At 44.5% G+C, this 24,462-nt stretch overlaps 1 protein-coding gene across 2 annotated transcripts in view; it reads left to right on the top strand.

Annotated features, from left to right (window-relative positions):
* Nucleotides 1-18,934: 18,934 nt before the first annotated feature.
* The window catches only part of Gucy2c (guanylate cyclase 2C), a 76,269-nt gene continuing 70,741 nt past the window's right edge, over nt 18,935-24,462 (top strand). For both annotated transcript variants that reach the window (XM_036182476.1, XM_036182475.1), the window contains exon 1: nt 18,935-19,273. In XM_036182476.1, the coding sequence (XP_036038369.1) occupies nt 19,057-19,273 (217 nt within the window). In that variant the 5' untranslated portion in view covers nt 18,935-19,056. The remainder of the gene's footprint in view (nt 19,274-24,462) is intronic.

Genomic DNA, 24,462 nt, shown 5'->3' with positions numbered 1-24,462 from the left:
AGCCACATAATCCCTCCAATTCTAGATCAGCCTGGAAAGCTCCACCTCCCCAAGAAACGCTACATAACCCTGTCTTCAGCTCAATTCTCTGCTGCTTCTCACCTGAGCAAAGGCGGCCACCCTCCTGGGTTTTTCCCTCCCAATAAGTTTCTTGTGCGAGGTTTGTCTATTCCTTGGCTCCCAACTGCCAGGATACCTTTCCCCTCAGAGCTGTAACATTCATAATGACTCAGCAGGTAAAGGGACTTGCTGCTAGGCCTGAAGACCTGAGTTCTATTCCAGAGACCCACATATTGGGAGAACAGGATCTGCAAATTGTCCTCTGACTTCTATACATTCACATAATGACTCCAAATCAATCAATCAATCAATCAATCTACAAATTGTCCTCTGACTTCTATACATTCACATAATGACTCCAAATAAATAAATAAATAAATCTGAAAATTGTCCTCTGACTTCTATACATTCACATAATGACTCCAAATCAATCAATCAATCAATCTACAAATTGTCCTCTGACTTCTATATATTCACATAATGACTCCAAATAAATAAATAAATAAATAAATAAATAAATAAATAAATAAATAAATAAGGCATATTTTTAAAAATAACATATTTAATGCTGGGGGTATGGTTTGTGTATGTGAGGGGTCTCAGTAAAGAAACTGCCAAAATGGCCACTCCATTATTAGTTGGAAGGGTTTTATTGTGAATAAGGGAGAGAGATTATCCAGAGGAGTCCAGAGCAGAGAGAAACAGAAGTAGATTGGACAGGGCAGGGCTAAGGAAGCAGAGGAGGGAAGATAGCAAGAGATGATGCCTGTAAGTGCTGGGGGTGCTGGGGGGTGCTGTGGGGTCCTGGGGGTGCTATGGGGTCCTGGGGGGTGCTGGAGGTGCTGGGGGGTGCTGGGGGGTGCTGGGGGGATAGAGATGGGACACTGAGGGAATCTGGAGGCCAACATGGACTTGGATATGCAACCATATGAAGATCCATGTGTCCCTTCTTCCAGAGGCAAAGGAAATGACTCCTTTTGGGGGTGGAAAACCCATTTTACAAGTTCCTAAGGAATGCTGGCTTTTATCTGACTGCCATAAGCCCTTCTGTAGTCCAGCTTGAGTTCATTTCTAGACATGGACTTCCTGATCTGTCTGGTAAGGCACCTGTTTCACATGCATGAGGCTCGGGACAGCAAAACACTCAGAGTTGAGTCTTATGATTCCAGTTATTTTACAAAGTAGATAATGAAAATGAGCAACTCCCTGCTGTCCTCTCCCTCCCCAAACGTCTGCTCTGTAGAAATCATGAGCAATGGAGTCACACAATATGCCCCATATATTTAAAAATGAATTCACTATTTTCCCCACAGATTTTGATTTTTTCTTTGTTCCCCAAAATGTAGGTACTGGGGGGTTCTTGCATCTTTAGCCCTCCACTGCTGTCAGATTTGAACTGACTTTCATGTAATGCAGTGCCCCTAGAATTCAGTGTTGATAGTACTGACATCCCATCTGTTTTGAGGGAGTAACAAGCCATTCCCTCTGTTCCTTTGATCATTTCCTAATCCAATTCCCCCCATGACTTGTAGCAACCACTTCAGTGATAGCTAAGTACCCAGCGTTGTGCTGAGAACATTGTCTGCTTTACTGGGATCCTCATAACAGCTTCAAAAAATTACCTTGTTCGCCCTGTATAGACTGAAGCTGTTAGTTAGTAAGATCGACACAGGAGCCGGGCGGTGGTGGCGCACGGCTTTAACCCCAGCACTCAGGAAGCAAAGCCAGGCAGAGCTCTGTGAGTTCCAGGCCAGCCTGGTCTACAAAGCGAGTTCCAGGAAAGGCACCAAAACTACACAGAGAAACCCTGTCTCGAAAAACCAAAAAAAAAAAAAAAAAGGATCAACACAGGACATAAAACTAGCAGAGAAGCCTTAATTTAAACTCAAATCAGCTTCAATTCTCAATTCAGTTAGCTTCTATTGTCCCAGAAGAACATGTGTTTTCAAAGTAAATGATTAAGTTAAATTAACTAATTAGTTTTAGAATAGTTAAAAGTTTGTGTGAATACAGGCCTAAATTAACCAAAACAATGCTACTTGGCAAAAATAAAACATCATGACGTGAGCGACAAGCAAAATTTCAAATTTTTAGTACTACGTTAAAAAGTTTAAAAAAAGAGTTTAAAAACAAAAAGGTGTAGTCAATGTTATGAAATATTTTATGTGACCCACTATGTCAAAAATATTAGTATAACCAACTACTTAGTGCTTAATCAACAAGATTATTGAGGTATAACATTTTATGATCTTTTGAACTAAGTTTTTGAAGTCTGATGTGCATTTTGTACTCACTAACCACAACCTCCAACAGGACACTAACTTGTGAGTGTGTTTGATCTACTTCAAGTTCATAGAGTCGACAACCGGAAATAGCTTTCCATGTCTAGTAGGCCACAGGCATACATACTGTAAAAACACTAAGTAGCTGAGTAAGTTACCCAAAATTATTTTCTTTGGCTATGACAAAAAATTACTTTTTGAAAAACAATTTATTTAGCTTGAAATAACAACATAATACTAAAGGTATGCCTGTTCAAATTAAATAATTCAGTATTACCAACATTGAGTTAAAGTGGGTGTGTGAGACCCAGGCAGGAGCCACATTGTTATCCATGGTTCACATTGTTACACATTGTTAGTAAGTCTCCACACCTTACAAGAGTACCTTCTGTTTTCCAAGGCTAACTTATCCTCAGGCCATGTTTTCTAACCTATGCTAACATGTGACCCCATGACATATGCCTACCCTTTGCCTTGCTAAACTTCTGAACCTGTGATATCTGATTGCCCCTTTACCTTATGAAAATGTGTCTTCCAGATACCTTGATGTCTCCCCTTCCACATAATGTGTTCTTGTATTTATTGTATTGCCTCTTTTCTAACAGCCAATTATCACACAGCTGTTTTCTATCACACTGATTTATGCCACAGGCAGCCTTGAGCCCTGAGATCCCCACTTTTCTGTCCTGGTGCTAACAGCCAATTATCTAGACAGCTGTTTTCTGTCAACCCAAACCCTTTTCCCAACAAAAGGACCTCAAAAGCCAGTGGGGGGCTGTTCTCTGAACCTGGACTTTGGGAGAGGCAGTCCACTGGCCAGTTCTAAATAAAGCTTGCTTAGTCAGATAGTTGTGGAACTGATTTCCCCTCCTCAGATCTAACAAGTGTTACATCATTTGACAGTTGATTCCAAATTTACCAGTATGAGCGCTGAAGAGATAGCTGAGCAGTTAGGAACATATGATGCTTTTCTGGAGGACCTGTGTTGGCTTCCTAGCTCCTCCTGCCACATTCCACAGTTCCAAGTGATCAGATGTCCTCTTCTGGTCTCCTCAGGTGCACACACACACACACACACACACACACACACACACACACACACAGGCAAAGACACACAAACACCCCTACATATACAAAGACACACAGACACAAACACAGACACACATACACACACCCCCTACACAGGCAAAGACACAAAAATAAAGCTAAATATCATAAATTTACCAGTACTGATAAAACACTCTTCAAACTTTTCTTGCAGTGTTCATAGCCAATTCCAATGTTGTAAATCACAATGAAAGGTTCTTTTTATTAGTTCATGTTGAATAATATGTGAAAACAAATTGTATTATGTAAGCATGTAATTTCAACTCAAGTTCTCATTCTGTGTGGCTTGTGGCTAGGTCACAAACAACTCTTTCCTGTCTGGTGGCTTCCAATTTATCTTCCTTATACACAGTGTGGTATAATAGGAAGAAATGTAAATCAGAATGTCAGTTTTTATCTTTGAAATGTGAATTTTGCCAAGCACCCCATTTTTTTCTTTTTCTCCTCCCCCCCCACCCCCGACAAGATTTCTCTGTGTAACTTAGAGATTCACTTCTTCTGCCTCCATAGTACTGAGAATAAAGGGATGTGCCGCCACCACCTGGCCTTATCCCATTCTTTAAAGAAATATCAAATTGGAGCCAAGAGCTCAGTAAATCTATGTGCAGCTTTCCAACATTATCCAAGGGTCGAGATAAATTGTTTTCTGATTTTTGAAACAATTTCATTTTCCGTGATTTATAACATCCACATGTTTGCTGAAGGTTCTTTAACTTCATTTATGATCTGGCATTGGTTCCCTTCTACATCAATTATCGATCAAGACAGTCCTGCACAGACATGGCCACAGGCTGATCTGATCTAGGCAATTCCTCGGTGGAGGCTCTCCTCTCAGAAGATGCTAGGCCGTGTCAAGCTGACAGTGAAAGCTAAGACAGACAGTGGAGGTCAGAAGAGGAAGGCTGAGGGGTGATCGTCTAGCACCCTGTTCTAGGCGTGCTAATTGGGTCTCAGTTCCACATCCCCACAGAGCTGTCACAGCACAGCAGGTTCCTTTTTCTGGTTGTTGTTGTTGTTGTTATTAAATTGATTTGAGAATTATTTTTATTCTTTGTGTATGGTCATTTTGTTTTGCATAGATATATATTTGCATATATGCGTGTGTGTGTGTGTGTGTGTGTGTGTGTGTGTGTGTGTGTGTGTGTGTGCACTCTGTGCAAGCAGTGCCCATGGAAGCTAGAAGAGGGCATCTGATCCCCTGGAGCTGGCTGGAGTTATAGACTGTTGTGAGACGCCATGTGGGTTTGAATTCTTAAACATAGAGTTCAGGAAGGGACCATGAGGTTCAAGATGTAAACTTAAGATCAGCATACAAAGAAGGAATGTTCCAAGAAAAAAGTGGAAACGGCCGCTGGTGTAAACCTACAGCTCTTATTTTTGATTTCTGAAATTGTTTTTATTATTTTTATATAAGCTAAAGATACCAGTACGAAGTATATAATCATATCTTTACTTAGCGCATGTTTACACCATTTTCACTGTCCTGTCTTGATGTCTTATGTTCCTGTTATCCTTTGTATTTAAAGTGTCAGATTTTCTTCATTCCCTCCTATATATTCTTTGTTATTTATACTGAGTGAACGTCATGTCTTCCCAGCTAATCCCAGACCTGCAGTCTCAGGAAGCTCTCAGTAGAAAGATCCAAGGAAAAGATCCTGAAACTTGCCCGAACTAATCACAGCATTGGCTCCATCCCTTTTCCTGCCTCCATAAAACACAGAGCAGATAATAAAGCCTCTGAAATGCAGCTGGGAAAATTAGACAAATGATATGTGGAGAAGCATGGTGTGAGGAGTGAGTTCTCAGTAAATACTGGTGTTGAGCCTGACGACACAGCAACATGCTTCCGCAACGCTCAAGTTGGAGGCGCTTTGGGGGCTTTCCAGCCTCGTAGTTGAGCAGATGCTCGGTGGATGAAAGCCGTTCCCTTTTACACTCTTGAACTCTCACACTCGCTTCCACCTGGACAGCCCTTTAGCCACGGCCAAGCTCTTACCTTTAAAGCTAGCACTTTCTGTCTTCAGTACCAACTCCTTGTTTGCCTCAAAGATAGACCTGTAGGAAGCGAATGCCAAACCAAGGAGACCAGGTCCGAGAAGTCAAACCCTGTCCTCCAATCAGGCCTTTTTGATTTTCCTCCATTAAATGTTCCTGAGCTTCCACGTGTGCTCATAGAGCCAATCCCCCTGCCTCCTACCCCCACCCGAACACCCCATCCCCTCGTGTTATCTTCACCAGGCTCTTCCTCCTCCTGACACACCCGACCCTGGAACTGAGGATTAAACCTCTGGCCATCACACCAGGTAGGCCGTCCTCTGCCACTGAGCTGGTCACCACCTTCTCATCCCTTTCTCCACAGCACATACAGACTTAACAAACAAACAAACAAACAAACCCATGACTTTTCTGTGGAGTGGCAGGTGCACAGCGGGAACCCAAGAGAAAAACTGACACCAAACACCTGCCTGATGGATAGGGACTCTGGGGCTCATGGGCTATGGGAGAATAAGACAGGGGAGCAAGTGACAGGAAAAAAGGACTTATTCTTACACAAGCACAAAGGAGCCAACGTGAGAAAAGACGGAAGCATACTCCAGTGAGAGGAGGGGCCTGATGGTCTGCCTGAGGTTGACAGGTACTCAGTCTCTCAGCATTTTTGCACGGCGAGGTGGCGTGCCAGCCGAGCCTGTAGCAGTGCCCTCCCATGAGTCACACTTCTGCTTGTCCTGACTCCCTGTGAGCTTAAGTCTACACCTGGGGCTGTGAGTTTTACTATTTTAATGAGATAAATGTGCCTTGGTGATTTTTTTAGGGTTCCACTATTGTCTTAAGCCAGCTGCCAGCTAAATATCTTAAAATCTGTTTAAATCTATTGCTTATAACAGCTTGTTTTCTCACTTCCCTTCACCTCCCACGCTCTATTTCCTACAAGCTTGTTGACCATGTGGTGTTTGAAGATGGATTTGAACTCATTTGTGTTTCCTTTGCCTTTCATTTGCTGTTTCCCTCCGTTTGGAAGCTGGCTGCACTGTCTCATTATGACCCATGTTCCTTCATTTTCTCAGTGAAAACCAGACTATGCATCCCGCAACCCGTCAACCTCCTTGCCACTTACCCTGCACCCCAGCTCCCCCAGACTCAGATGGACCCCAGCTGTTCTCAGGCCCCTGGCAGCCCCTGCACCTGATTTGGGGACATCAGTGCTGTTGTGTGTAGACAGAGCAAAGTGTACCAACCTGGGTCTGTTTCTCATGAGGCGCTGACCTGTTTATTACATCCTGTTTCCTATAAAATGCAAGAATGAAGATAAAATTCAACAACTTGGAAAAACAATCAAACCTGCATTATGGCCACCACACCTACCATTTTTTAAAAGATTTATTTATTCTTGTATTTTATGTATCTGAGTGCTCTGTCTTCATTCACACCTGAAGAAGGAGTCTGGTCCCATTACAGATGGTTGTGAGCCATCCTACGGTTACTGGGAATTGAACTCAGGACCTCTGGAAGAGTGGTCAAGTGCTCGTAACCACTGAGCATCTCTCCAGACCCCACACCTACCATTTTATACCAATGTCGCAATCTGCCTCTGCAGCTTTCGTCATGACAAAATTAAAAGTTTTAGTTACATTTTATTTACCCATAGAGAGAAAGAGAACATGAATATGCAAGATCACTGTGTGTGTGTGTGTGTGTGTGTGTGAGAGAGAGAGAGAGAGAGAGAGAGAGAGAGAGAGAGAGAGAGAGAGAGAGAGAGAGGACTTGAAAGAGCCTGTTTTCTCCTTCTACCATACGGTCTTAGTGTTAAGTACCTTTACGGACTGAGCTCTCTTGCCAGCTCTGGGGTAGTCTTTTAATTCACATCTTGCCCTATCCCGGTTTTTTCTTCTTTTAAAGAAAAAAAGTTTTTTTTTTTTTTTTTTTGAGACAGGGTTTCTCTGTGTAGTTTTGGTGCCTGTCCTGGACTAGCTCTGTAGACCAGGCTGGTCTCGAACTCACAGAGATCCGCCTGCCTCTGCCTCCCAAGTGCTGGGATTAAAGGTATGCACCACCACTGCCCGGCTGATATATTTAATTTTTATATATGTATGGGTACATGCCCAAGTGTGCAGGTACCTGTGGAGGCCAGAGATGTCAAATCCCCCTGGAGCTCGATGTATAGGGGCTGTGAGCTGCTTGACATGGGTGCTGAGATCCAAATGCAGACCTTTGGCAAGAGCAGCATGTGCTCCTAACCACAGAGCCATCTCCAACGCCCATCATCTTTTCTTGAAGAAGACTGGCATTTCTTCCCACTCTCACTCTGTTATGCCGGAGCTGGCATTTTCTCATCACTTTAGGTTAAACTGGTTTCAGCTGAACACACTTTAAATTAAAACTACAGAAGCTATAACCACTGTGCACACAGGAAGGGGAAATCAATTCTGCTGTTTAAAGGGGGTTAAAGAATACCAACAACAGTGGATCCGGGGGTGAAGCTCAATGCTTCCCCATCAAGCATTGAGCCCTGGGTTCCATCCCCAGCACCACATAAGCTAGATGTGGTGTGAGTGACAAGCCTATAATTCCAGCAGTCAGTGACAGAAGCTACAAGAACAGAAGTTCAAGGTCACCCTTGTTCAAGGTCATCCTTGGCCAGCCTGACGTACCTGGGGCCCTGTCTCCAAGGAGGAGGGGATGATTGGTTGAACACCTACCAGGCACCAAGTACTTCATAATACTGTGTTTTAACTGAATGAACACAAACTTCCTCTCCTGAGCTCTGTGCTTTGCTGCATTAGTAGTAGCTCACCTCCACTGGCAGCTCTGGTCTTTCTAGAAGCCACTAGGCATGTCTTGAAGCTTCTCCAGTAAGCCTACTGGAGAACACAGCTGTTGTTTGGCTGTGGCTTGCTGAGCAATAGGCTCTCTCGAGGGGAACAGCCAAACACTGAACTCTAACACTCATTTGCCAAATTATGCAAATCTGTCTCTAGTCCATCTCTGTAGTCCAGGGGGAGACAGAGCCTGGAATTAAACAACAACAAAGTGAAAACCTGAAGGAAGGACCTGACAGAGTACTTGGTGGATACTAAATCTAGCTATCTTTGCATCTACCGGGCTCCATCATACACAGAACGTGATGATCCCTGCTTGCTCAAAGATGCCTACTCTGCTCTGTCACTTTGAGGGTCCACAGTGACAGGAACCAGAAAAGCTGTGGCAGCATACACAGGACACTACAGTATGGCACCAGGTGGCCTCTGCTCGTGGCAGAGGCCTCCTCTGGAGAGAGCCTATTGCTCAGCATTTATTAAGAATGTCAAGCTGCCTTCTGGAACTTCAAAAAGCTCATTGTCTCAAACAAGACATACCCACCATTCTGATGCTTTTCCTGCATTTGCAAACACCTTCTAAGAATGCATCACTGAACCAAGCTGACAGTGCCTCTGTCTGTACTTCAGAGAATGTACCATGCTTCTTCCCTGCTCTTCCTAGCTGTCTCTTTAGTCACTGAGAACATAATCCTTCAGGCACTCCAGGGGACAAGAGCTAAAGGGAAATCTGCTTTTCCACCAGAAAGCAGAGACCCTTCATCAGGATTGAAGGATCACCCCCAGCTAACTACATCAATGTACTCCACATCTGTTTCCTTACAATGTGTTTGCAGTAAGACAATAGAGCTGTTTGCAAGACCTGGGGATCTTTATTACAGCTAAATGACCATCTCCAACTTATATTTGCCACAGTATATAAACACAGCCAGCTGAGTGGAGAGGGGGCAGGAGGAGGGAGTACCAGCAGAAGAAGGAAGGAGGGAGCTTCACAGTGACCCATGGCAGGTGCAGCAATCCTCGGCTCCAGCTCAGCCAAGGTGCGCACGGATGCTGTACAGGATGGAACCACGAGGTTGAGGCAGACATTGCTCACAGGATACACAGAGGATTCTCCTAGAATAAAGGAGAGGAAGAATCCAGGAAACAGACCACCCAGGGAAAGAGACAAGCCTTTCATCTTGAAGTATCACAGGTGCAGATGCACAATGCTGATCAATAAGAATGTTTGATTGTTTATTCCTTGCTGTTGATTGAGACAAGACTCCTCCACGGCATTCCAAACTCAGAATTCTACCAGTTATCTTCAATATTTTTTATTTAATCACTGGCCTTTGTTAAAAATGCATATTTTTTATTTTTTGTTATTTATTAATATTTTAGCATACAAAATAATGGGTTCATTATGATAGTTGATTTATTATCTATCATCTGTATATGTATCTACACATCATTCTATCTTAATCATGTTAACCCCCACATTTCCCTCCCCTAGCCCTTCTCCCCTATTCTCACTGATTCAAATCCTTAAATGCTTTGCTATTGTTGTATTGTTTTTTATTTTGTTTTAAGACAAGGTATCACATTTTAACCCAGTCTGGCCTAGAACACACTGTAGCCCAGGCCGGTGTTGATCTTGTGCAATCTCCTGCCTCAACTGCCCAAGTGCTAGGACTAAGCCATCCCATCAGACTTCAAACCTCTGAAGTTGTGGGTCACCCTGACTGCTCTGACTTCCAGCTACTGCCTCTGCAGGTCTCCTGGGATCCTGCCGCTGTTTGTAGTCCACCAGCCAGGCACAGATCTGGATGTCTCCTCAAATTCCCATGAGTTAGGCACATGAGACAAGGCACAGATTTGAAGGATTCAGGGGGTGTTTTAAGTGACTACATGGCTGGTTTAAATACAGTCACCACAATGGCCGATTGTTCATTCACGCTCTGCACCAACACAGACCAACTGCAGGGCCCTCCATACCTACATCTGTTCACAGAAATAAAACATACTTCCTTAGGGGAATACACGAGAGTTCTCATTTATTTTACACAGCTTGCTTCTTAACATCATCAGACTTCAGACCAGTGGGTTTCTCCCCTGACCAGTTCTGTCTGGGCAGATCCCAGCCTCGCTGTGTTCTCTTCTTCCTACTCTTTCCTCATCTCCTTCCACCTGGAGAGTCCCTGGGAATCCTTAAAGTTTCCTTTTCTGTTATGTAAAAATGATGTCTGTATGTCTAATTTGGAAAGTCTGCGTGTCCAGCCCAGGTGTAGTGGCACGTACTTGTAATCCCAATTCTTCCCCTCCCCCCTTTTTTCCTCCTTTTTTTTTTTAATTAAGAGATTTTCTATTCATTTTACATATCAACCACAGATTTCCCCTGTCCTCCCCCCCAAAAAACCCCCATTCCCACCTCCTCCAAGGCATGGTCTCCCATGGGGAGTCAGCAGAGCCTGGTACATTCAGTTGGGGCAGGTCCAAGTCCCTCCTCCCTGCACCAAGGCTGCACAAAGTGTCTCACCATAGGCACTAGGCTCCAAAAAGCCAGCTTATGCACTAGGGACAGGTCCCGATCCCACTGCCTGGGGTCCTCCCAAACAGTTCAGGCTAAACAACTGTCTTGCTTATCCAGAGGGGTAATCCCAATTCTTGAGAGGTAGAGACAGAGCAATCAGGAGATCAAAGCCATCCTTGGCTACATAAGGAGTTGAAGTAAGCCTGAACTACATTAGACCCTGCTAACAACCACCAAGGAAGGAAGGAAGGGAGGGAGGGAGGAAGGTTGGTTGGATGTCTAAAATCCAAACTGGCATTGGGCTTTCCTATGTAAATAGTAACTAAAAATAAGTATTTCTTCCACAGAAGAACATGAATTTGTTAATGCAGGAATGGGACTGGGCATGGGAGCTTATGTTTGTAATCTGAGTACTAGGGAAAAGGAGCACAGGATCTCAAATTCAATGCCTACCTGGGCTACAGAGTGACTTCAGGTCCAGTCTAGGAAAGTTAGCAAAGACCTGTCTTAAACTTTGTTATTTAAAGTGAATAAAAAGGGCTAAGAGTATAGCTCAGATGTGGTGATATTGTATTTATGCTCTAACAAATAAAGCTTGCCTGGGGATCAGAGGGAGAAGCTAGCCACTATATTAAATATAGAGGTCAGGCAGTAGTAGCACATGCCTTTAATCCTTGAATTTGGGAGACAGAGATTCATCCAGATCTCTGTGAGTTCAAGGTCACACTGGGAATAGAGCCAGGTGTGGTGCAACACACCTTTAATCAATCCCAGCACTAGTTAACCATAGAGGTCTGGAGGTCTGTACAGACAGACAGTAAGTGGTAGAGCTGGGTGGAAAGAGGAAGTGAGATGGCAGGGCACAGAAAGGTATATAGGGTGTGAGTATACAGGAAGTAACTCTCTCTGGAGACTGAGGATTTCAGTCAGAGGATTCATGGAGCTGGTGAGGTGGTGGCTGTGGCTTGTTCTATTCCTCTGATCTTTCAGTGTTCACCCCAATATCTGGCTCCAAGTTTTTTTTATTAATAAGACCGTTTAGTAATTCGTGTCACACTCAGAGGTAGCGTCCATAGGGCCCTATGTTCAATCTCCAGTCAATGAGTGAGTAAGTGAGTGAGTGGATGAATGGAAGAAAAGTAAAACTAGCAAATGTGAGTGCAGAGGGAGCCTTAGTGAGCACAGTGTATACAGGAGGAACAAGACTCCATGCATCCCCAGGCTACAGCCGTGATTGCCAGTTGTGGCTGACCTGTCAGGCAATCAGCTCAGAAGGACTCCCTGGAAGCTTTCTTCCTTTACAAATGCAGAGCAGAATCTCTTCCTCGGTGCTCACCACAAAGTCTTGGAGTTTCAGATTCATTATTCTTTGGTAAAATTCCTTTGAAAGGTACCCATGCTGAGATGAGGAGATGAGAAGTGAGGACTCTGGACCAAGCAATTGTGTCCTTTAGGTGCAAATATGGGAGGAGCACTGTAGCAGAAAACATGGAAGAGTCCCTCCCACATGTTGTCCCAAATAAGCAACACCAGACAGTTTGCTCAGCACAGCCCCCACATGGAACCCTGGCCTTTGTTCCCTCCTAATTTTGAGGGTGGGCTGTCTATGGAGGGCTGCTTTCTGGCCCATACACCAATGGCTGCCATTTGTGTGTGACATCACATGGATGGACACTAGTCTGCTCCTGAGCCTCCATCTCCATGACATAATCACCTCCCAAAGGGCCCCCTCCTGACATCATCACCGTGAAGTGTAGGATTTGGGCATACTGATTTTAGGGGGCAAACACGAAGGACACAGAACACTGCTGTCAACCACGCCAACCCACTTGTTCCACTGTTTAGTTCTGACCCTTGAAACTCTGTTAGTACAGCCTGCCTCCCTTAATTATGGCCTATGTGTTAATAGTTTTACAACATAAAGACGTACAATTCCGTCTTAAAGGATTCAGGGGAGACTGTTATCTTGGTCTCTCACATTTGCAGTTCTTGTCCCAGTAACACAGTATTGTCTGGCAGTACTGGAGGATTCCAGTACTGCCTTCGCTGGTTGTGATTCTTTAGTCTTTTCCTTTGTTTCTCGTTGCTCTTTGTGTTTGCTTGCCTCCCCAGCCCCTGACATGGCTTTCCTTCACACTTGTAATTTCCAGGAGAAATTTTTAAAAAACAACATAGTTTATGCCTCCTCTTCTTCTCCTGCCTCCAAAAGTGAGCCGAGCAATGGGTTAATAAGAACAAACCCAGCAACTCTAGAGCCATCGCCCACAGCAAAGGCGCCTACATGCTTCAGATGAGTGTGTGCTTTCTACAGCCTATGTTCATTTTCAGGGCATCCACCAAAAGGTTCATTTTGTTGCCATGACAATGCCTGACAGGCACAACTTAGAGAAGGGGGAGATGTTTGGCTTGCTGTTTGAGGGTATAATCCATTATGTCAGGAGGGAAGTTCTGCCACAAAGAGGAACTCCAGGTGGTCGAGAGAGAGAGAGAGAGAGAGAGAGAGAGAGAGAGAGAGAGAGAGAGAGAGAGCCTGTTCTGTACCTGCTTTCCCATCTGCATTCCATCCAGAGCCCCGGCCATGGGTGGTACCACTCACCCCTACAAGCACATCTTCTCTGTTCGGTTAGTTCTCTTGGGACACACCCTTGCAAACATGTCCAGATGTTTCTAAATGTCCCATCCAGATGATTTTAAATCCCCACCAAGTTAACAATGAAGGTTAACCACCACAATTCCAGGCCTTGTCAACTTGTCACTTTTAAATCATAGTATTCCACTCCCATTCCTGAAGTCTCGTGATCTTATAATGCAAAACGAAAGAATGTATTTCTAAATGCCTTGATAGTTCCAAAATTGTTAAAAAGCAATGAGCTACATGTTCCATTACATAATAAAACAAATTGCACATTCCCATTATAAAAGGAAATAATGGGGAACATAGCAAGGAAGATCATGCAGAAGCATAATAAAGCCCAATAGCACAACACCAAATCCTACATCACCAGGTCCATGATGAAGCACTTGTGGGCTCCAAAAGCCTTGGTAGCCATGCCCCTCCAGCCCATGTGATCTCTCCAACACTCCTGCAGCTTTCCTCGCAGACATCCCACAGTGTTGGCACCTCCAACATCCTGGTGGTCCCCATTGCAACTCAAGCTTCACCTTTCCAGTTTCATGCAGTGTCCACTCAGAGCTATATTGCTGAGACTCTGACTGTACCACATATCGCTTGGCCTCAGAGGTTTTCTGGAACCTTGGTGCAAGCCTTCATGTCCTCCTTCATCTTACATCTTTGACATGTGTAAAGCCATTTTGAAGTTAGGGGGAGGGGGAGACTCCTCTCGTGGCAATCGCAGTCGATGCTCTCTTCTTTCAAATTAATTTGAATACAAGCGGGAGCCATCTGTAGGTGGGTCTTGGACTCAGGCCACCTTACCTATGTCCCAGTGCAGAGCACGAAGCTTCCCTTTATTGACTCAAATCTCTTTATCAATCATAGCTGCTTTGTTTGAACCCTTCTTGTCTGTAGTTTTAAGGCCACCCATGTTCCCTCCTTCATCAACGGTACATTTTTCAGACTTTTCTGCTCTGTCTTACTGTAATTCTGACTAAGAACACTAAGCAATAACCATGCCACAACCTGTTGTTATATTGTCTTGAAATCTCCTCCACCAAACAATCCGGCCCCTTGCTTTTGAATTTAGCCTTACTCAAGGCTTCCTTCAAGACACTGGCTGAATAAAGCCTGATTCTTCTCCATAATATAGCATAAATGGCCTCTAGTCTCATTCTAGAACCAGGCTGCCACTGTCTGAACTTATCCCACCAAAATGGCCTTTAAGTTCTACTTACAGCATCCTAGGGCTTCTTAGTCAGCACCTGCTAACTCTCCCACCTTCCCTCCATAGATCGCCTCTGAGAGTTCAAGACCCACCAGCTCAGGTTTACCATAGTCACGACCTTACTTTAGTACCAAGCTGCTCTATTACTTACTGTCTCATTGCTGGGGCAAAATATTGAACAAAAGCAACTTCAGGCAGGCAGGTTTTATTGACTCGAACCTTGAGGGCACAGTCCATCAGAGGGAGACAGGCATGGTGATGAGAACAGCTTTAGCTATGGCTGGTTGTGGTGATACTGTGTTCCCAAAATATTGTGCACCCTAATAAACTTATGTGGGGTCAGAGAACAGAACAGCCACTAGATAAGCATAAAAGCCAGACAATGGTGGCACACACACCTTTAATCCTAGCATTCTGGAGGCAGAGATCCATCCAGATCTCTGTGAGTTCAAGGCCACACTGGAAACAGCCAGGCATGGTGACACACACCTTTAATCCCAGGAAGTGATGGCAGGAAGCAGAAAGGTACATAAAGCAGAGGAACTAGAGTCTTTAAGCTTTTAGGCTTTTGAACAGCAGTTCAGCTGAGATCCATTCCGATGAGGATTCAAAGGCTTCCAGTTTGAGAAAGCAGGATCAGCTGAGAAGTTGGCGAGGTGAAGTTAGCTGCGGCTTGTTCTGCTTCTCTGATTTTTCAGCGTTCACCCCAATATCTGGCTCCTGAGTTTTTTTTATTAATAAGACCTTTTAAGATTCATGCTACAGCAGGTCACACTGTGTCCATAGCCAGGAATAACAGCAGAATCAGTGCTGGTGTCCCATCCACCTTCTCCTTTCCATCCAGTCCGGGATCCCAGAAACCCACTTTCCAAGTGAGTCTGCCTCCCTCAGCTAATCCTCTCTGGAAATGTTATTCCGGTAGTTTGTCTCCTAGGTGAATCTAATCCCACCAAGTTAATAATCAAGACTGACCGTTACACTCTCCAAGCACCATGGCCATCACCTGTCACACAGCACAACCCACCCTGACTTGTAAAATGACCACAGCAGCCTCCTCTCCCATAGAAACTGAGCCCGGTGAAGCCTGAGTGCCCACATGCCTTCTCTGGGAGACTTGGGATTGAACTCATCACGCTCCACATCAACCGTGCCCAGAGCTCCAGCCCTCGGTATTGCCCCTCCTCCAGCGTTCTTTCCTCACCATACTGCTCTTTTTCCCTCATCTCCTGTGCCTCCCTCATCCCTCAGTACAGGAGCTTTCCAAGCTCACCCTTTCTCTGCAGGCCTGTGGCTGCTCGAGCTCTCCCTAGACTGAGGAAACCCACCTCCTTCCTCAGGAGGTGAACTTTAACCAACACACACAGAGACCACTGGGACTTGAGGTCTAGCAGTCCACATATGCTTTCACATAAAACTGTCTTCAGTTGTCTTGAGAACCCCTTGCTTCACAGTTGCCTGAAGCATGCTCTCTTAATTATCTCTCCTCAGCTATGCCTTCCCCCTTCCTTTATACCAGCTCTTTCCTATCAACATTTAAACAACCCAACTTATACCCTAATAAAAATACCCACTGTGCTGAGGTCCGATTTCCAGGTAGCACTGTTTCCCCTCCACTTTTGGCAAGAGAGACAGATCTTTTCAACATCTGAGTCAACTTCTGGGGCCAGGCTCATTTTCAGGTTCTTGGCTTCCATGAACAGAGAAGGATCATGAGCACATGGATCCAGAGAGATGCCTCAGCTGTTAAAAGCACTTACTGCTCTGGCAGAGCTCTCAGGGTTGGTTCCAAGCACAGAGCCACTGTAACTAAGGTTCTGGGGATCTGACACTATCTTCTGGCCTCTGTGGGTACCTGGATGCACATGTTGCAAATAAACTCACGAAGGTACAAACACATAGACAGATAAGTAAATAAATAAACAAATAAGTAAATAAATCTAAAAATGAATCCCATGTACAGTGCCAGTTATTATTAGTAATCCTATCCACTGGCATTTGATTTAAGGAGCAGCTCAAAATACATTTTGTTTTATTTATTTATTTGTTTGTTTGTTTATCTTTTTTTGCCTGCACTAACCATGCCTGGACCAAACACCAGGACCAATTAGGCTAGGACAAGGGAACCAATGCTAAACCAAGCAACCCTAATCCTGTGCCAGAAGACAGAATTCCTCTCTATAATCACCCGCAGGGTCTGTCCCAAGCTATATCCTAAAGAAGGCCATATCCTTGAAGGTCCTGCAAAGGTGGATGCCACCAGCTAGGAAACAGACATCCCAGAAAGGCCATTCAAGTGATCTTGTAAGGGGTTGCAGCATAGATTTTATACATTTCACTGGGGTGGGGAGCTTGCTTCTATTTAGATTGGTTGGATTTACCAATGGTTCAAATACTTTGCTTGGAAAGACTGAAAATACAATTTAAATTACTTCTATGAAAGATGAATGCTGATAATTAACACACTTATTTTCCCAATTATAAGTCAATGTTGGAAGCAATGATAGTTTGACCCACCAGTGCCTCTGTTTTTATTCCCTAACCTCGATTTAAATGTAAGCTCTCTTCTCACATCTGCACAGACAGGTATAAAATCAACCTGTCCCAAGACAGAAGTCACGATCTCTTTTAAATCTGCTGCCCTTTCAGGATCCTAGTGCTCAGCAAACAGCTCTAACATCAGCCTTGCCGAGACTTTCAGATGTCGACACCCGAGAGTCCTTCCTCTCCTTGACATCTCAAATTTCATAAAATATCAAGTCGATCTGTTTCACTTTTAGGTGAGTTGAGCCCATCTCCACTGCACCCACCTTCCCCCAGGTCTCCTTTAAGTCATGTGTACCACAGACACAGACTCCTAAGGAATTCTGTGATCCCCGTCTCTAGGATATTACCTCCTTGAACATGAGTCGTCTTTTCAAAAGTCACATGATGGGCTGAGGAGTTGGCTCAGTAAGTAAGGAGCTTGCCACACGAGTGTGAAAACTTGAGTTTGGATCCCCAGAACCCACATACAGTGAGATACGGTAGTGCACATATGTCATCCCTGCACGGCCACATGGGGACTCCCAGGCAGATGGTTTACTACTGTACACACCTGCAAACAAAGAGACCCTGTCTCCAGCTGGAACATTAGTACCAACACTAAAGGCTGCCCTCTGACCTCTACATGTGCACCATGATATGTTCAGACTCACATACACAGATTTTTTTTTTCTTTTTTGGTTTTTCGAGACAGGGTTTCTCTGTGTAGCTTTGTGCCTTTCCTAGAACTCACTCTGTAGCCCAGGCTGGCCCGGAACTCACAGAGATCCACTTGCTTCTGCCTCCTGAGTGCTGGGATTAAAGGCATGCGCCACCACCGCCCAGCTTTTTTTTTTTTAACATACAGATTTTAAGTTATTTGATTCATGTAGGGGACTAAGTTAAAACCCCAGCATCACAAATTTAAAACAGAAAATTCACCCCGTAAAGTCCCCTCTATGACTTAAACAGTCCATGGCCCACCTCTGCCTGTTGTTCTGATGTCTATTACCACCTGACTTGTAGCTCAGTGCATGCCAGCCATGCTGTATCTGCTTAGTTTCTCCAACACACCTTGCCCCTCCCCACCTCCGCGTCTTTGCACAATCCACTCCCCCCTCCCTCCCCAGCATATGCTCTCTTCCTTCCCATTCAGCTAGTGCCCATTTCCTTCAGAGCTCAGCTTAGGGACACTTACGGTCTCAGGGAAGCTTCCTTCACTTTCTGGAACAGATTACGTTAATTTTCCATGTGTTCCCAAAGCACTTTCTCCTTCTCTTCACTGTTGACCTAAGCTATCCACTGGTCTGATGTTTGTCTACCTCACTGGAATGAATGCATGATCCACAAGGACTTTTGTGTATTCACATCACTCACAATTGTGTCCCCAGAGCCTTGCTACTGTCCCACACACAGTGAAGGAGTGAGAAGTGGAGGCTCGCTGCATGATGAATGCACACCACACAGCTCTTCCTGGTAGAGGTTTCCATTTGGATGTGCAGCTGGAGCTAAAGTACTAGTGGGCCATCACGTGTGTGCTTTCCATAAGCCCTTCGACCTTTATTTTCCATTTCATAAAGATTGTTATGTAAAATATACTGCTCCCTTCCTCTTCTCTCTCTTCCCAGAGATGTGTCACAGACTGCTGTATTTTTATTGGATGAGGCCCTGGTAATCCTGCTGTTTATAGCTCTGACCTTTCTGTGTGCAAACACACAAAGTGAACTTTGCTTTACCTCCAGCCATAATGTACCTGCTAATTACCGGCAGGCAGGCTGAGTCCCACGGCCCTGGCAAGACCAGAAAGGTGCGTGGGGAAGAGAGGACCAAGAGACTCTGCTAGCAGCTGTCCAGAGGGGCTCACTGCATCTCCACAAGCAATCAACTCCAGGGGGCATGGTGCTGAGGTGAGCTGGGTCATGAAGACATCACTGCTGGCCTTGGCTGTGTGGCTACTGCTCTTCCAGCCCTGGCAGACAGTCTGGACCTCCCAGGTGAGGCGGAACTGCCATGATGGTAACTACCAGATCAGTGTCCTGATGATGAACAATTCAGCCTACAAAGAACCTTTGGACAACCTGAGGGACGCTGTGAATGAAGGCCTGGACATAGTGCGAATACGCCTGAGTGAAGCCGGTAAGAATGTGGCGAAGGAATCCTCCTTTCAAATCTGTACCATCCCTTGCTGGGCTTCTGGGCAGAGACCTTGCAGACTGTCTGACTATCCAAACACCACTAAGTTTATCTCAAAAAACCCATCCTTTCCTTCCTGGGGAGAGAGGGGTTGGTGTGAGTTGATGGTCCATCCCACCCTGCTGGAAGAAAAGGTAAAGCCTTAATAGCAGAGACATGCCCCACTAAAAACTAGGTCTTTCGCCCAGCCTGGGACACCATGCTTCCTATAGCTGATCAGATGCAAGATGTGGGCTGGACCTGAGATCTCAGAGGGGTTTGGGTCAAGAAGGAAGAAACTCATACAGGTATTGAACCTTTCTCTGGACCCTTCGTCCGTAGAAAGATTTTTCTCTGGCCTTGTGTGTTCTTCTTACCTCCTATGGCCCTCACTATCAGATATAGCCAGGGTTATTTTTACAATACTACAAACCTTTTTCTTATACATAGTTTTCTCCATTTGCAATTGAATTAGTTCTTGCCTTTCTTGACTTTATCTTTCATACCTAAAAGTCAATTTTATGATTTGACATAAAATATGTGAAGGAAAAACAAGAGCCTACAATAATTGTGCAGCCCCCATATACTCTTTCTTGGTGTCTTGCCTGGGGGAATGTGGTGATCAGTATAGCACAGAGACAATTGTGCATCCTCTGTGTCACATCACATTATCCCATGAGTGAATTCTTAGTGCTACATTGCCTCCACAGTCATCAAATGAATGCTCACAAAGTGTCCCTTAGACTAGATACCACCTAAATTATCTAAAAATTCTCATGTAGAAAAATATCTAATTGTTTTTCATTTCTTGTGGTTATTTTTACAATACTACAAACCTTTTTCTTTTACATAGTTTTCTCCATTCTCTGAGACTACATCACCACAAATAGAATTACTGAGTCAATAAGTACTTGATACATCCTAATGGTTACTTTGGGTCTTAAAGATGGCGTATATTAATTTTCTGTTTAAAATCTTGTGGGACTGAGAGCAAGAGTCACATAAATAAGAACTTACTTCTGAGCATGTACATCATCTTCCCAGTTGTGTTCAAACTCGATTCAGATGCACATGAACCAGTCTGATCCAGACCTGTAGTAGAGCTAGGAGGCTGTGTAATAATATGTACATATTTACTGAGGTCATGTAATAACACACACATATTTACAGAGGCAGTGTGGTCCAGTGGGAAGGATGTTGAGTTTGAAATCTAAGAACTTGGGTTAAGTTTCTCTGTGTTACCCCGTATTAAGCATCTCCATCTCTCTGAGATTCTATTTGTCTCCTGAGTATCTGTCACATGCTAGGGAAGTTCTGGGGAATTTCATCACACCATCTCCTCAGTTACTGCAGCCCTGTAGGGTTGCCGTGTTCATCACTTTATATAAGGTCCATTTAAATGAGATGTAGATCCATTTCTGTCTGAGTCCCACGAATCTATCATACTGCCACTGTAAATATCGCACCATTAACTATGCTTTTCACTAATACAACACAATGGGATATTATCAGCAGCAAAGGTTTCCATTCTGATAGAATTTGGTTCGCATTCCTGACTATTTACCATCTGTACAACCTGAAGCAAGTTACCTAGCTTTCCCGAAGCTCAGTTTCCTCATCTATAAAACCAGGATAAATGTCAGTCTTGGAGTGTGGGTAAAGTGGGGATTCAATGAGAAACCTAGGAAAGTACTTCCAGCACCGAGTACTCAGTAAACAGCAGTTGTTTTTAATGCCTTTGGGAATAGTATTGATGTCATTAAGAGAACATGTTGCCTGATGCATCAAATAGATAGTAAAGGAGATTGGTTCACATCTGGGTATCAGAGTTCATGCAGCCTGAATTAGAAAGTCTGCTCCACCACTTACCAATGGAGTGACATTTTCACTCACCTCCTCTCATCTGTAACAGTTATTCCGCTGATGTGGGAGACTGGGTTCATCTGTAGAGAGTCTCAAAGAAGTGGAAGAAGAAATAGAGATGCCTAGAAGCTGGGACTTGATAATCTATTTGTGATATGCTCATACATACTAAACACAAATGGATCATGTTAGAGAAGAGAAAGACAGGTTGTAGTCTAAATATGTCGAGCATGTCATTGGAAAGTAACTTACAACACTGTAGAAGGGCTATGTTGGAAAGACTGATAATTTAAAGGTTGTGTGTGATATTCCAACATAAGTGATCAGGGTTTTTTTTAGGACTTAGTAAAGCTATGTGGATATTGAAGAATAATTAGAAAGTACTGAGGGAAAGGTTGAAATAACGTGAAAAAGTTTCCTTCAGTCCCAAGACCTCAGCTCCTTGAGGATACGTGTTCCATGGCTAAATACATAGCCCACACCCTGTGTGCGGTCTCGAATGCTGAGGTCCTTCCTCTCCAGACCTCAGCATGCAGATGCCTCTTCCTGTTGGCCCAACCCCATACTCAAAGCCCTGGGGAGGAGAGTGAGAGCTCCGAGACCCTGTAAATTTTCCAGTTTTCCACCATCTTCTGAGGACCAAGCTCATTGGTGGGGCCAGGGGGTAGCTAGGATAAGGATGGAAAACATTACTTGGGGGATGTCTTACTTAAGGTTTCAACTGCTGTGATAAACACCATTACCAAAAGCAACTTGGGAAGGAAAGGGTTTATTTCGTCTTACACCTTATAGTCCACCATCAAGGGAAGTCAGGCCAGGAACCCAGAGGTGGGAGCTGATGCAAAGACCACAGAGGGGTGCTGCTTACTGGCTTGATTGATTGATTGATTGATTGATTGATTGTATGTACAGTGTTCTGCCTGCATGTATGCCTGCAGGCCAGAAGAGGGCACCAGATCACATTACAGATGGCTGTGAGCCACCATGTGGTTGCTGGAGATTGAACCCCGGACCTCTGGAAGAACAGCCAGTGCTCTTAACCTCTGAGCCATCTCTCCAGCCCCCTTAGCCTAATGGGACGGCTGCATCTCTGCAGCAACTGTAGGGCAGAATTGCTTCTATTCTTGGAAGAAGGAGGCCTCAACTTTTAGGAACCCATACTTTTAAATGCTCTAAAGAATCTCTTCTGTTTTGGGTAGACTTTACTCTTTTAAAGACATTAAAAGCAAATGTGTCATGTCTAACACACCTGGTTTTGACCTCACCTTTACATGTATGGACACCAAAGTCAGGGAGATTCAAATGGTTTGTGCAAGACCACACAGAATGTCCTTCATAATGCCACTGGGGTTTGCTGACTCCCAGAAGGCCATTCATTCCATGTTTGTTCTATGCTTTCCTGTCACTGTAAGGAGAACAACATTTCAGAGAAATCGCTGTTCAAATGGTTCCGCCAGCTTTTAACTATCTTTAAGATGCGGTACTTAGCAACACTTTGTCTTCACCTAAATATAAAAACTGTTATCTAAACACCCCAAGCATGGATGAACACAAGTCACTTTGGCTTTGGGAAATGTTTACTATAAAGAGTGGTGTTCTAAGCCAGGCATGGTGGCACCTTTAATCCTAGCACTCACAAGGCAGAGGCAGGTGGGTCTCTGTTGAGTTTGAGGGCAGCCTGGTCCTCAGAGTAAGTTCCAGAACAGCCAGGGCTACACACAGAGAAACCCTGTCTCAAACAAAGAGTGGTGTTCTAGGCTGTGAGATGGCTCAGTCTCCAAGAGCACTTGCTGTTCTTGCAGAGGATCTGGGTTCAGTTCCCAACACCCATAGGAGCTCAGGACTATCTAAAACTCCAGTTCCAGGGCATCCTATGCCCTCTTCTGGCCTTTGGTGGTACAAGTCCAGACAATCAGGGTTTCATCGTCAAAGCCCATTCTTTATTTCACATGAGCCAATGGGATGGTGCTCCCGATGCAGCTTTGGGCTCAGACTGTTTTCCTGACATTGTAAAATCACTAAGCGCACCAGCACTGACAACCTTTCCCACTGGCACATTTGTTTGTCACATCTGTCGGAAATCTAATGGGCACCCCCCATCAAAAATGTACACCTAGTAGTTTTTGTTTTCTTTTATCGTTTTGTGTTTTAAAAGAGGTTTCGTGGAGCCCAGCTTGACAGTGAATTCCAGATCCTCCTGTCTCCACTTCTCAAGTGTGAGGCAATGAAGTCTGGCTTCCATCACAGCTCCTGCTTCCTTCAGCACCACCCCACGTTCCCAACACGCCCTTCCCGATTTGTCCCTCATTCCCTGGCAGCAGTCCCCTCACCCACTTCCTCAGGACACCTACACCCTCTTTTTCCTTAAAGAGCATCATAAGCAATGTCCTACTGGCCCTCTCCTCCCAACATATTCCAAATGCAACTACCTATTGCCTTCAGTTTGCTGTTGCTAGTTTATTCCAAGCTAGTCTACTAGTTAGTAGTCCCTAACTAGTCTCCCTGCTTCTCTTTTTGTTCTCCACAATCTACTGTCCCATTAGAAATCCTTTAAAAATGATAGTGAGGTATTATAATTTCTTTATTCAAAATGCTCCAGAACTATCCCATTCTACAGTGAAATGCACATACGTACATGCCTTATATGAGCTCCCAGTACCACCCATGTCTAGTCTACCCCTCGCTCCCTAACAGCAAGTCCTCGGGCTTACTTGTTGCTTCTGAGACATGCCAAGGATGGCCCTTATTGTTCTTTGTGTGTCCCATATCCAGAAACTGGACATTTGTGTGGCTCACATTCTTACATCTCGCAGGTCCTGGCACCCAGAGTGGGGTTCCTATCACCATGCCAGCGGCACTGGTACCAATCTGTGTGGTCTCCCAGAGTGTACATAGATCCTCAGGGAGCCAGGGTCTGGTTTTACTCAGTGCTGTGTCGTGAGCTCATAGGAAAATGCAGGGAACGTTGCAGGAGCAGAGTAGCCAAGGGTTGACTGTTGGACGGATGCTAAGCAGAGACCAAGGAGGAGTGCACCTCACACGAGGGAGCAGCATCTTGGGAACATGGAAGAACAAGGCACATCTGGATCTGCTTTCCAGTCCATGATGGAGGCTTGCTAATCTGGAGTTACGAAAAGACGAGAGCTGTGAACACAATGAAAGTGTTCTTAAACTGGACCATGTGATTTCTTCTCTATACAGATATTGAAAATTATCAAATCACACTTTCGTCCATATTGTCATAAGGGATAAGTTCTATGATGGGTAAATTATATCTCTATAAAATGAGA

Source organism: Onychomys torridus, chromosome 3 (genome assembly GCF_903995425.1).
Source record: "Onychomys torridus chromosome 3, mOncTor1.1, whole genome shotgun sequence".
NCBI lineage: Eukaryota > Metazoa > Chordata > Mammalia > Rodentia > Cricetidae > Onychomys > Onychomys torridus.
This window is presented reverse-complemented; position numbering and strand designations above follow the sequence as displayed.